At 50.7% G+C, this 12,506-nt stretch overlaps 1 protein-coding gene across 1 annotated transcript; it reads left to right on the top strand.

Annotated features, from left to right (window-relative positions):
• Positions 1-6,413: 6,413 nt before the first annotated feature.
• On the top strand, positions 6,414-12,079 carry LYG1 (lysozyme g1; the record flags this gene model as incomplete). Its single annotated transcript, XM_084901395.1, has 5 exons — positions 6,414-6,456; positions 8,417-8,521; positions 9,653-9,846; positions 11,578-11,710; positions 11,898-12,079. 5 exons carry the CDS (start codon positions 6,414-6,416, stop codon positions 12,014-12,016), a joined length of 594 nt encoding a protein of 197 aa, XP_084757521.1. The 3' UTR covers positions 12,017-12,079.
• Between the last annotated feature and the right edge of the window lie 427 nt (positions 12,080-12,506).

Here is a 12,506-nt window from a genome sequence, read left to right as displayed (position 1 = left end):
TCCCAGGATCATACTTGACACAGAATATGCTCTCCATGACACTTTTGAATGAATGAATGAATGAATGAATGAACATTGGAAGCTCCAACAGCCCTTTCCCAGACCTTGCCCTCAATGCATCTCTTCTATCTAGTTGCTCTGAGTTATGTCTTTTTACAGTAAACCAATAACCTAGTAAGTGCAATGTTTCTCTGAATTCTGTGAGTTGCTCTAGCAAATTAATCAAACTCACGGAGGGCGTATTTGGAATCTCAGATCTATAGTCAGTTGGTCAGAAGCACGAGTGACAATCTGCTCTTGGGACTGCCATCTGAAGGAGGGGGCAGTCCTGTGGGACCGAGCCCTCAACCTGTGGGATCTGACGCTATCTCCAGGCAGATCCTGTCAGAATTGCTCGGTGCAACCACACTGGACTTGGTGTCGGAACTGTAGGGGCATCTGCCGCTCGTGTGGCTCCTGGGGCACGGCAGGGCATAGTGGTAGTTAGTCTCACTGACTTCCCAACACCTCCCCCAGCTCCCTGCTGGACCTTCACCAGGTCTTTGGAATGAAGGCTGTCCTGTGGGGTCTGACTGAAAAGCCAGAGGGCCTAGCTGGGAGCTGTTGCCAGGCCCTGTGCTGGCAGCCCAGCAGGGAGACCTGCCAGGACGCTGGCACGGGTGGATCAACCCTGGTGACGTGGCAAGTTTGCAGATGTGGCCGGGGCACCCCCAGGTTTCTTCCCACTGCAATACTTTCTAGTTGTCATGGGTGTGCTAGACCATAGTGGAAAATGAGGAGCAAGTGTTCCATTTCCTGGTGGGGATTAGGATTGTGATGCGGTACACCATTTCTCTACTTTTTATCCCAATTCTGCCAACCATAGAGACCAGCATTCTCACACCCACTGGGTCCCAAATGTAAAGTTCAGGCCCCTGGGTCTCCAGTCGGCATCTGCTCACAGGGGCCTCCATGGCCTCAGCGTCTCAGCCACGGGCAGAGAATGTGATGTCAAGTCAGTGACCTCCTACACGTCACGGGTACCCTTTAATTACTAATTAATTAATTCCACAAACACTTACTGAATACCTCTTATGTGCCAGTCAGGAGAAATGGGAAAACAGACTCAGTCCTTGTTCTCACATCATTTTCATACCGGGGGGGGGGGGGGGGGGGAGGGGGAGAGAAGAAAAAAAAAGACAAAAGCAAGTGTCATTGGTGCGGGGATGGAATTATCCTGAGGGCAGCGTGGAACATGAGGAAATCAACTCTACCCTGAACCCAGCGCTGGGAGACGCATCCAAATCCCGCTGGGTGAGGCTATAGAAATTCTTCACGCATTGACTGATCCAACACATGTTTCCTGAATACCCACATCATGCCAGGCGCTGGGCACTCGGTCATACGTGCTCAGGCAAGTTCACCGCTCAGCCTTACATTCCAGCTGTGCCTGGGTGGGGGTGGGGAGGAGGCACGGGGCGGGGAGACGTTATAAGAAGTTACTCATTTATCTCTAGTATGTGTCAGGCAGGGTGTTAGGTGCTGGGCTATAAAGAGGATGAGACACGGTCCCTGTCCCTCAGGGCTTTCGGCCTCAGGAAGAGCCCGTGGGAGGCAGAGAGCAAGAGGAGGGGCTGTGTTGGGGGAACATCCAGCAGGCAGAGTTGGGCTCACAAGTTGTGGTGATAAAGGGGTTCCCTCTTATTGATGAAACTCATCCCTGGGAAATCGGGTCAGGGTCCTTCCTGGAGCCCTCATATAAACCCTCCTGAAGCATTTATTGAGGCAGACAGTTAAGAACAAGCTGTGGCTACTGGGTTACATAAAAGAGCGTCATCCAGCCTCAGGTGTGGCTCCACTTGCCTGAAATACAGACCAAGGATAAGAGTTTCTGACACTCCAATTTCATCTCCCTTTCTCCCACCCACCCTTCCTCCCTCATTCCCTCCCTCTTTCCTTCCTTCTCTTCCTCCCTCCTCCTTTCTCTCTTTTCCCCCTTTCCTCCTTTCCTTCTTCCCTTTCTCCTTCCCTCATTCCCTCCTTCCCTCCTTCCCTCCCCTTCTTACCTAACTCCATTCCCAGAAACTGTTGGTCCTGAAAGTAACAAGGTGAACCTACAATTAGGATCTGCCCTCTGAGGTGTGGTAAGAAACTAATTGGTTAATGTTTGCAAAAACGCCAGGGCATTCTTGAATAGGTCTTCTATAAGTTCAAAGTATTCGTAATTACTACGATCGTTACTATAATTTGTTAGACTTAGCTATAAATCCTTTCACAATAGGATGAAGTCAACACTTAAAAGAGGAAGCAGGGCCGAGACTGTATATAAAGCGCCAGTGCCCTGCCTGCCTCTAAGGGCGAGAGCTAAGCGAAGACAGGTGAGTGTGCAAAGTCTGCAATTTGTGCTCAGGCTTATCTAGGACGGGAGGTCCCTCTAGGGTGATGGATGCATATGATTGTGTCTTTGCTGCTAAGGAAACTAGAAAAGCAGAAGTCAGATAAAACTAAGGAGTTTGCATGGAAAACACAAATTATGAAAGATTATGTGTGATAGCATAATTTTTTCCTGTCCATTACAATATCTATAACAATTTAGATTTGTTTTATGTCAGTATGTACTTTCAGGTTTCTGAGCATCTGCACAACAAAGGCTGGGGGGACGGAAACGTGTGTGCATTTAGCACAGCGGCACAGGCCTCATGGGTGTCTTTTCTGTTGATTCAAAGCCCAGGAGCTTATTGGTTATTTTGCCAGAGGGTCATCTCTCCCCCGCCCTCAGGCTCACTCCTGCGGGGGCGTTAACCCCATAAAGCTGAGGTGGTGGTTCTGTAACAGACTTGTTTTTTCTGGAAGCTGTGAAGGAACGAAGCCCAAGTGTCTAACAGCTTAAGCTTGACAGGGGAAGGGGAAGGACAGGCTCCGGGAGCCTTGGATGGAGCAGAGAGGCGTGGCCTCTTGGCCTTGACCTTTGTTGCCCAAGGGATATTCCGAGGTCAGTCCTGGACCCGGAGAGAAGCCTTCCCGGAGCCCTCAGCCTGGCAGTTGCCCATGGGCAAAGGGAGGAGGCGAGCAGCGGGCACAGGGGCCTCTGGGAGTGGGTGAGGGTGGTGGTGAAGGTCTCTCTCCACGGGGGAGGCTTTGCCTGCAGAGTGAAGAGAAGCAATCAAACCTCTGAGCTCTGGGCCCACGATCCAAGTTCAGTAAATTGTATGTTCACAGACCATGTGACATACAACTCTGCAAAAAGTGCCTTTAAAAGGAGTCTCTATTTTATTTTAAAACGTTAGATTTTTCTCAAGGATATGTGATTCTAGTGGCAGAGACATGTTATATTTGTGACTGTCATTGATATTTTTAATGAAGACTTAAAAGATATTTTAAAATATGTTTTTATTAGTTTTGAGACAGAGAGAGAGAGAGAGAGAGAGAGAGAGAGAGAGAGAGAGAGACAGATCAGTGTGAAAGATTAACATTGACCAGTTACCTCCCACTGCTAGAATGAACTTGCACCTGGGGATGTGCCTTGACTGGGAATCAAACTGGTGACCCTTCAGTGCATGGGACAACGCTCAAACAGCTGAGCCACACCAGCATGACCGTATTAATCTGAGGCCTGTGGTGCCTAGCTGTCTGTGAGGCAGTGGGCCGGGGTGTTGTGTGTGTGAGGAGCGAGCGGAAGGATGGGACGGTGGAAGGTACAGGACTAAGATGTGATAGAAAGGCCTGTCAGCGCACGGTGCGCAAGCAACAAGACAGGCGGCAGCAAACTCCGGCGGCGATGCAATGGCAACGAGGAGCAGGAGACCATGCCCGGTACGGACATCACAGCAGTCCTCAGCTCTGCAGGCTCAAGTGGGGCCACAGTGGGGCACAGCCACCTCATCTCCCAGAACCATGAGCAGGGCATCCCCACAATGCACACTGCAGGCTGCTGAGGCCCCCGCCCCCCGACCACGTGACTGTGGGTCCAGGTTTAGGGCGAAGATCTCGGAGAGAATTCATGGGACAAGAATGAGGGTCTCATGGTGGGGGAACTAAAGACCAAAGACCTTTATTCCTATTTTTCCCAAAACAGTTATTTAATGGAGGAAGAGCTGGTTTGTTATGTCTGACACACATAAATGATGCTGTGGGGGTTGCAGAGGATGAGGTGGAGAGAGCTGTGAACTTCAGCTGTGCCCGAGGGAGGCTCAGGCGTCAGTTTCCAGGGTGCCCAGCCGGCCTGCTGTTCCAGCTTGTTGTCACTGGCACGCTGTTTGTCACTGGTTTGCTCCCCAGGAAGAGAGGACGGGTGCCACGTGGGCACTGTGCTAGGTGGGCATCATGAGCCCTGCTGAGCCTTGGCCAGACATCTCCATACCGGTTTCCAGTGCTGGGAGCCACAGGGGTATTGACAGATTAGTCATAGGTAACTCCCCCAGCGACACCCCACAGTGCCCTGGCAATCCCTTCTCACCACGGATACTTCCCGGCTGCTGAGGAGCGGGGTCATGGAGCTGCTGGTGTCCACATGCCGAGTTCATGCCCACTGCTGCGTTTTGCTTTTTCCTGATGTGATCGGAGAAATGACAGAAAGGGACTCTGTGTTTCTAAGTAATTGTGTATTTACCTAGACTTTTCATTCCAGTGCTTGTTCAACAGACCTCTCCTCAGGCCTGGAGAATGAGGGACTCTCATGTCCCATTCGTCCACGTTGCTTCCCCAGAGGGAGTGCTGTTCTGTTGTTTCCTCTGTTTCCCCCAGAAAAGCAGCAAGCACTTTCTCTGCATGGTTCCTTCCACAAAGCCAGGAGGGACCTCTGTAAAGATGAGCTTTCTCTGAGCTTCTCCTCACAGAGTGGCTTTCTCCATTCTTTCTCCGGGACTGAGTGTCCTCTCTCGGCCAGAGCTGGGGGCTCGTGGTGCTGAATAAATGACTCCCGTTGGGTGATTGAGCAGAGGGTTCCTGCAGACCCAGCCAAAATGTCCAGCTCCCGTACCCTTTTGGGGTTGGGACTCAGCATGACATTCCCTGCTCAACTCCGGGGGGGTGAGGGGGGGTGGGTCAGGCAGAGCGTCTCAGTGTTGTGGGAAGAAGAATGAATGGTGTGTCTGAGGGCACACAACCCCTCCGTGGTAAGAGCCCTTAACTCAAATGTCTTCCTCATACTCCGTCTTTTTGGTTTTGAATTAAAAAAATCTCCCATTGAGCTGGCATTCAATGAGATAGCGTTTTCAGGTGGACAGTAATGGTTGGACTTACTAAGTGATCCTCCCACCAAAAAGTCTAGCACCCACCGCACAGTCTCTCCTTCGTCTTGAGACATAGGACTTAGTAATCTCTCTGGGTGTTTGCAAGGAACCACCCATAAGAACCACCTTGACACAAAAGAGATGAGAAAAGCACGATGAAAGTGACGAATGCCGCGTTTAAATGCACACTCTGACCTATAATGATAGTAATGATTCGAAATGACAGGTAGCCCGGCTCAGCGCCCTGGGGAGGCGATGGAACACCTGTGGTGGGAGGGGACGTGGGGCAGGTGGCTGCTCCGCCAGCACTCCCAGGGTCAGCCGCCACTCCCAGGGTCAGCGGCCACTCCCAGGGTCAGCAGCAAGCTACGCTGCTTGGCATTGGTGTAATTGCTTGGCAGCTGGTGGGGGAACCAGGCTCTGTGGACAGGTGAACGGTGATCAGAGGAAGGTTGGAAAGAAAGAAAGTGCACGAGAGCAAATGGGACGCAAGTGGCTGACGGTGACCAGTGTCAGGTCTCCCCTGCAGTGAGCACTTTGGAGTCCACTCCAGGGCCCTTGCCCAGGACCTGCCTGCAGGGGCTCAGCTTGTCTCTCCATCCCCCCGCCCGGGCTCGCTCCTGCCCGGGAGTTTTACAGAGTGGGAATGGCATCGCGGCTCCAGGTGCCCACGAGGGTCTGAGCCCCCAGGCGGGGCTTAGAGGAGGGTAATGTCTCCCAGCTCCTTCCGACAACCAAAGCAGAGAGTACGTGCCAAAGCTCCGAGGGAGTGCGGCCTTTCCGCTAACCGGAAGGAGGAGCCCAGTGAAGAGAAACACGGACACAGTTCTCTCCTTTCAGTCTTATCTTTGATAATAATGAGGCTATTGGGACCTGGCACGTGCGTCGAAGCTTGCCATTCGGGGTCGGAGGCTGGACACCAGGATCTGGCTGCGACCGAGGCGTCTTGGTCCCTGTGGGCCGAGCAGGGTTCTCGTCGTTTTAAGCCAATTGAGAGGATGGACGGAGCAGCGTCCTGCTGTTGCTTTTTGCATTATGACTCAAGTCATTGGTTTTTAGTTCAGACCTGGGGGAGCTTGCTCTCCTTTCCCCACTCCTTCCCATAGAAATGCTGCGTGCTGTTATGCCGATGGATACTTCCACATCTTCGAGCTAATTTGTATTTTAAAATCACTGTAGGACCTGTGGCGTCAGATCAGCGGTATGTCTGTGCTGTGGCTGCTTCTGGGCCTCCTGGTCCTCACCGGTGAGTGTTTCCTTTTCCCAAATGGCCGTGGAGCCCGGAGGGTCCGCACTGGGAGGGCAGCCGCTCTGGCCGCACAGGAGGCGGGTGGAGGGCTTCTCTGGAAGGTGGGGCGCTTGCCATTGATAAATGCTCATTGTTCCTCAGAAACCCTCCCGCCAAAAGTACTTGTTGAATTAATTAATAGGGCATATATTTCCATGGGAGGGTTGAGGCGGCTTACAACAATAAGACAAATATAACTCAGTCGAAAACCAGCATTGAGGGGGTAAGGGGGTGTGACTAAGCTAACCATCCAGGCAGACATAGTTGCAATGCTTGAATTTCAGATTTGGTCCTGTTTCCCTGTAGCTGGGCAGAAAGGGAAAAGTACATGGTTTTAGAGAAATAAAGGCAGGAAGCATGGTTCCTTAAGAAAAACAATTTCTTTTCTTGGCTCTAAGTCCTACAAATTTCTCAGATGAGTTAGTCTTACATTCATTCACTTACTTGTTGACCTAGACATTCAACACATACTTTTAAATTTCTAGAAGGCATTTTGGGAATACAATATAAGGAACTTGGAGGGACATGTAATGTGGTTAGGGAGCGACTAGGAAGCAGGGAGCAATGAATGACACAACTAGCTATTATGAAGGGTGTTTGACACCAGTTACAAAAGTAGGGTGTCCTTATTAAAAAATAAAAATGGGCACGTTGACTCATTTAGTTTTGAATATACTCACGAAACACCATGTCATTTCATTTTCTCATTTCTCTCAGATTATTCAGCAAACATTTTAAGAGTAGAAGTATGCACTCCAAAATGCTAGTATTCTCAGATTCAACCCCATAAAGGTCTTAAAAGAAAAGAGAACCTTAAACTACATTTAGTAAACATGCAGTACACATGTGATCATAAGCAATAGACCTGCACATCATTAAGATTTAACTATATAAGCTACTTTCAGGAAAGAATAAAACAAATCAAAAAAGAGTGATCTAACAAGAAGCCCTTACAGTAGGGGTGTCGAACTCAATCAGAGAAGGGGCCAAAATCTAAAATCCAGCCTAAATTGCGGGCTGAATGGTTTACTGACAATGTCATAAACTGACAATGTCATAAACTGACAGCGGAGTGCAGTGATGACAGCGCGGTGCGGGCCACATTGCAAGGCCTGGCGGGCTGGATTTGGCCCGTGGGCCTTGTGTTTGACACATGTGCCTTACAGGCTTATTACAGTGGGATGATCTCAAGGGCAATTTCTTGCCAACTGTAGGCATCTTATTACTGGCGTGTGTCTCCTCCTTCTGGTGTGCATGGTGAGCTCTCAGGAATGCCCTTCTCCTGAGTGGTCTTTGTGTAAAATTTCCCCTCCTCTTCAGTGCCGGGAATGAGGGGCAGTTAAACAAAGAGAGAATGAAGGGCTAAGAGAGAGGGAAGTGGAAGGAGGGAGCCCCAGGTGGGGACCAGGCCTCAGACCTCACCACATGCCCTCCCCCTCTGCGCCTTCAGCACCCACACAGGCGTGCACCGAGCGCAGGGAAGCCAGCTCCAAGTCGCACTTACCAGCAGTCCCTTTGCTTGGGGTCTGGGCTCAGGGCCCAGGGAGAACCAGGCTTCATATGTGTTTCTCCAGGACAAACACAGTATCTCACAGACCAACAGTGAGGGGCATGGGAGGGAGCAGCGCTGAGCATTCAGAGAAGAAGAACTAGCTTACAGGGACATTCTGATCTGACCCAAAACACCCACCCACTCAGCAGCTTTGGACAGTCCCTCTGCCTGCAGGCTGTGAGGTGAGGATTTAGTGCCGAGGAGGGTCTGTGATAATGTCCTTGTCACTGTACCTACTGTAAATTGCAGGAGGGTTCCACTGCGGGGTGAAGTTCTTGTTTATTCATGCCGCTGTATTCAGGGGTGGAAGGATGGCTGGAACTGCTCTAGCTCAATGTCTTAGGTTGAAATTCTCTCAATTTGTAGACTCATCTGAAAGTGGCAACTGGGGATGCTACGGAAACATCCGAACCCTCGACACCCCCGGGGCATCTTGTGGGATTGGAAGACGCCGAGGCCTGAACTACTGTGGTAGCTAGAATCTCATTGCCCACCTCACCCTCCTCCTCCTCTTCCTTCCTCTCAGAAAGTGATTCCTTCAGGCGAAGGTGGCTCCTACAGGCCTGCCCCTGCCCTGGTGCCCCACACCTGTGCCCCCATCATTCCCCACAGGTTGTGATCCTCTCAACATACCCTTTTGGTCCCCACTGTTTCCTGCAGTCCCACCCCACGGAGAGGTGGGAAGAGCACTGGACGTGGAGTCCAAAGACGTTGAGCGCTGGCTTGAAGTCCTTTAGTTTCCTGAGCCTCTGCTGAAGTGGGGATGACAGTACCTAATTGACAGTGCTGGTGTGACTCTGGGCAGTCGTGTGCAGGAGAGTGCTTTTGAAACCACAGAGTGCTTAGAGGTTAAGTGGCTGCCGGGGGAAGTGGGATTGGTTTTCACATTGTCCAGGGTTCTTGGCGTTTTTTGGGAGCACTGTAGGGTGGAAAGGAGCTAGGGTGAGCACACCTGTCAGCAAAGCTCTCCAAGGACTTCCGGAAGGGTGTGGGGGAATTCTTCCCTCACATCGTGTGCTTGTCATAGCTGAAGGGCATGCATTTAACCGCACAAGTCTGTTTGGATGCTTAGGATGGGCCAATGGGGCCTGAGCCCACGAGATTCTCCAGGAGGAGGCGAGCTGCCCTGGCTGAGGCGGTGGGGGCCACAAAGGACACTGCCTGAGGGGACGCCAACTCAGTTCAAAGGAGAATCGTGCCGAAACCGGTTTGGCTCAGTGGATAGAGCATCCGTCTGTGGACTGAAAGGTCCCGGGTTCGGTTCCGGTCAAGGGCATGTACCTTGGTTGTGGGCACATCCCCAGTAGGGGGTGTGCAAGAGGCAGCTGATCGATGATTCTCTCTTATCGATGTTTCTAACTCTCTATCCCTCTCTCTTCCTCTCTGTGAAAAATCAATAAAATATATATTAAAAAAAAAAAAGAGAGAGAGAGAATCGTAATCTCAGTTCCAGGAATGGCCACCAGAGGTCCCAGGCCCGAACATGAGCTTCTCAGTCCTGAGCTGATGCCCAGATGCTTGGCGTGTGTTTTCTCTCTCCGTGTGAGCTCCGGATTGGGCATAAGTGACACCACGCCACCCCTGCTTCTGTGTCCGCTGTAGGAGTCCGTGCCTCTGAGCGGCTGGCTGAGATCGACATGCCGTACCTCCTGCGATACCAGCCCGTCATGCGCACCATTGGCCAAAAGTACTGCGTGGATCCTGCCGTGATCGCGGGTGTCGTGTCCAGGGAGTATCCTGGCGGGAGCCTGCTGGTCCACGCGGGCAACGTGGATGACGGAGTCAGGGTGGTGCAGGTAACCCTCCGCGTGGCCGCCGGGCCGCGTGCACAGCGCCAAGAGGACACCTTGGGATTTGTGGTGCGGATGGTATCCCTGGGGCTCAGGGCACCATTTCTGCTTCATGTTGAGCCACAATTCCTTTCCAAGTAAGTTAGGCCGTGTCCAGGGTGTCATCACTGGTACCCCATTCTGGATTTCTGGTGAGATCTGCAAGAGAAATACCATAGATCCAATCCTTGCTCTGCTATTTTGTAACCACATGACTTGGACAAAGCATTTAGTCTCCCTGGGCCTCAGTTTCCTCACCTAGAAAATGCCATCCTCAGAATCGTTATGAAGATTCAATGAAATAATATGAAAAAGTAGATTCTCAGCAAATACAAATTCCTTTATCCCTGTCTTTCCACACAGTTCTTAGTTCTGAAGGTCACGTGCTTTTTAAAATGACTTTTTACTTATTGTTTTTGTTATATATATATATATATATATATATATATAGAGAGAGAGAGAGAGAGAGAGAGAGAGAGAGAGAGAGAGAGACATTGATTTGTTGTTCCACTTATTTATGCATTCATTGGTTGATTCTTGTATGTGCCCTGACCAGGGATCAAACCTGCAACCTTGACACATCTGGACAACACTCTAACCAACTGACCGACCCAGGGGTAGTGGGTGATGGCAGGGAGAGATGGGACCACTGTCTTTTCTATTGCATTTCACATTGCTATAGTTGCTGAGAAACCTGTAAGTAGTGCAGTCATTGTTTAAACTTTCAGGGAAACGTTTCCTCAATGAACTTTAAATTGGCTTCCCGTTAGTGCTCTGTATGACACCATACAATTTAAAAGTATCCAATACTCGGGTGAATGTGGGTGCATGGGAAAGTGAATGTGTGAGAAGGTTGCCATTGCTGTAAAGGCACAGGGCAGCCGGGAAACGCAGCCTGGGACCAAGGGGAGCCTGGGCGGTTGGGACTGCATCATTCCAGCCACCCTGCTCTGTCCCCTTTGTAAAACCTCCTTCTTGGGAAAAGGATGAGTCCATATCCTTTAAAAATATATATTTTATTGACTTTTTTTTTTACAGAGAGGAAGAGAGAGGGATAAGAGTTAGAAACATTGATGAGAGAAAATCCTTGACCAGCTGCCTCTTGCACACCCCTACTAGAGATGTGCCCACAGCCGAGGTACATGCCCTTGACCGGAATCGAACCTGGGATCCCTCAGTCCGCAGGCCGGCGCTCTATCCACTGAGCCACACCGGTTTCGGCAATCCTTTAAAGATGAAGAAAGAATTTCCCTGAGTCAGATACTTCTTTTGAATATGGTGAAACATATACGGAATGGTAACGAGGGGTGTGGGACAAAAGTTAGTGGCCCCTTTAGACCTTCGGATTGTCTGGAAGGATGATTACAAGTCCGGAGAGGAAACGCTTTCTGAGCGGTTGAGGGTTTGTGGTCGCCATGTTGAAAGAGGGCATCAGGCAGGAACCACCCTTCTGGTCAGCCTTGGCTTCCAGCCTGCCTCTTGCCAACGCAGTGAGGCAGCAGGCACCTGTCTGCTTCTTCCTTCCTTTTTCCAAATCTTGTCGCTTTACTGCTTGTCCCCAGGGCGACAGAGAGTGGCCTTTGTTCTTTTGCAGGAGGAGGCGGGAAAGAGAGGGGACATGAGAAAGCACTGACAGTAGGAAGCCACATCACCCGTGCATTTGGCTCACCCGGCTTCTCCTCCGCCCGCTCCCTCTAGGACACCGGCCACTACGTCCCCAGAACCTGGATCAGCGAGTCCCAGCTCTCCCAGATGACTGAGGTCCTGACTGTTAGAATCAAAGAAATCCAGAGGAGGTTCCCCACCTGGAGCCCCGACCAGTGCCTGAGAGGTAGGGGGAACCCAGGGCGGGCGCTTTCATGGCAGGGGGCAATGGGGACCAATGCAACGCACGTGCCAGACTCCCCCAGACTCTGCTTCCTGGCGAACGCGAGGAAAGGGAGTCAGAGTTGACTGCTGAGCACCCTGAAGCAATGAGGCGAGGGCTGTGGGTCAGCATGAACCTCTCGCCCTCGCAGGTGGGCTCTGTGCCTACATCGGAGGGCCCAGCTACGTCAGAAGCAGCCAGGACCTGGGCTGTGACTTCTGCAATGATGTCCTTGCACGAGCCAAATACTTCAAGAGACAGGGCTTCTAAGACTTCAGATCAACCCCACGGCATTCTCATGCATGAGTCCTCGTCTGTTCCACAGATAAAACCAGGCAATGCGCTTATAACTGAGAATCTAAGTTTGACCTGAAAGTTGTCAAAATAACATAACATAGATTAAAGAGGAGCGATTCTCTACATCTTGTGGTCTGATGTGTGTATGTGTAAGTTAAGGGTTGTGTCTCTTTAAATGTATTTCCATGCGGGTAAGCTGAATCCTTGGATTTCTGTGAATGAATCCCGCACCTCATTGACTAGTATGGCCAGATTTACCAAATAAATACCCAGACAGCTGCCCTGACAGGTGTCTCAGCTGGTTGGAGTGTCATTACATGCACCAAAAGGTTGTGGATTCAATTCCCAATCAGGGCACATACCTAAGTTGTCGATTCAATCCCCAGTTGGGGTGTGTACAGGAGGCAACTAATCAATGATTCTCTCTTTAAAATAATGAACAATGTTTAAAGGCATAGGTCCC

The sequence above is a fragment of the Pipistrellus hanaki genome, assembly GCF_964339955.1.
Source record: "Pipistrellus hanaki genome assembly, chromosome: 12".
NCBI lineage: Eukaryota > Metazoa > Chordata > Mammalia > Chiroptera > Vespertilionidae > Pipistrellus > Pipistrellus hanaki.
Note: the sequence above shows the minus strand (reverse complement) of the source record. Positions and strands in the feature narration are given on the sequence as shown.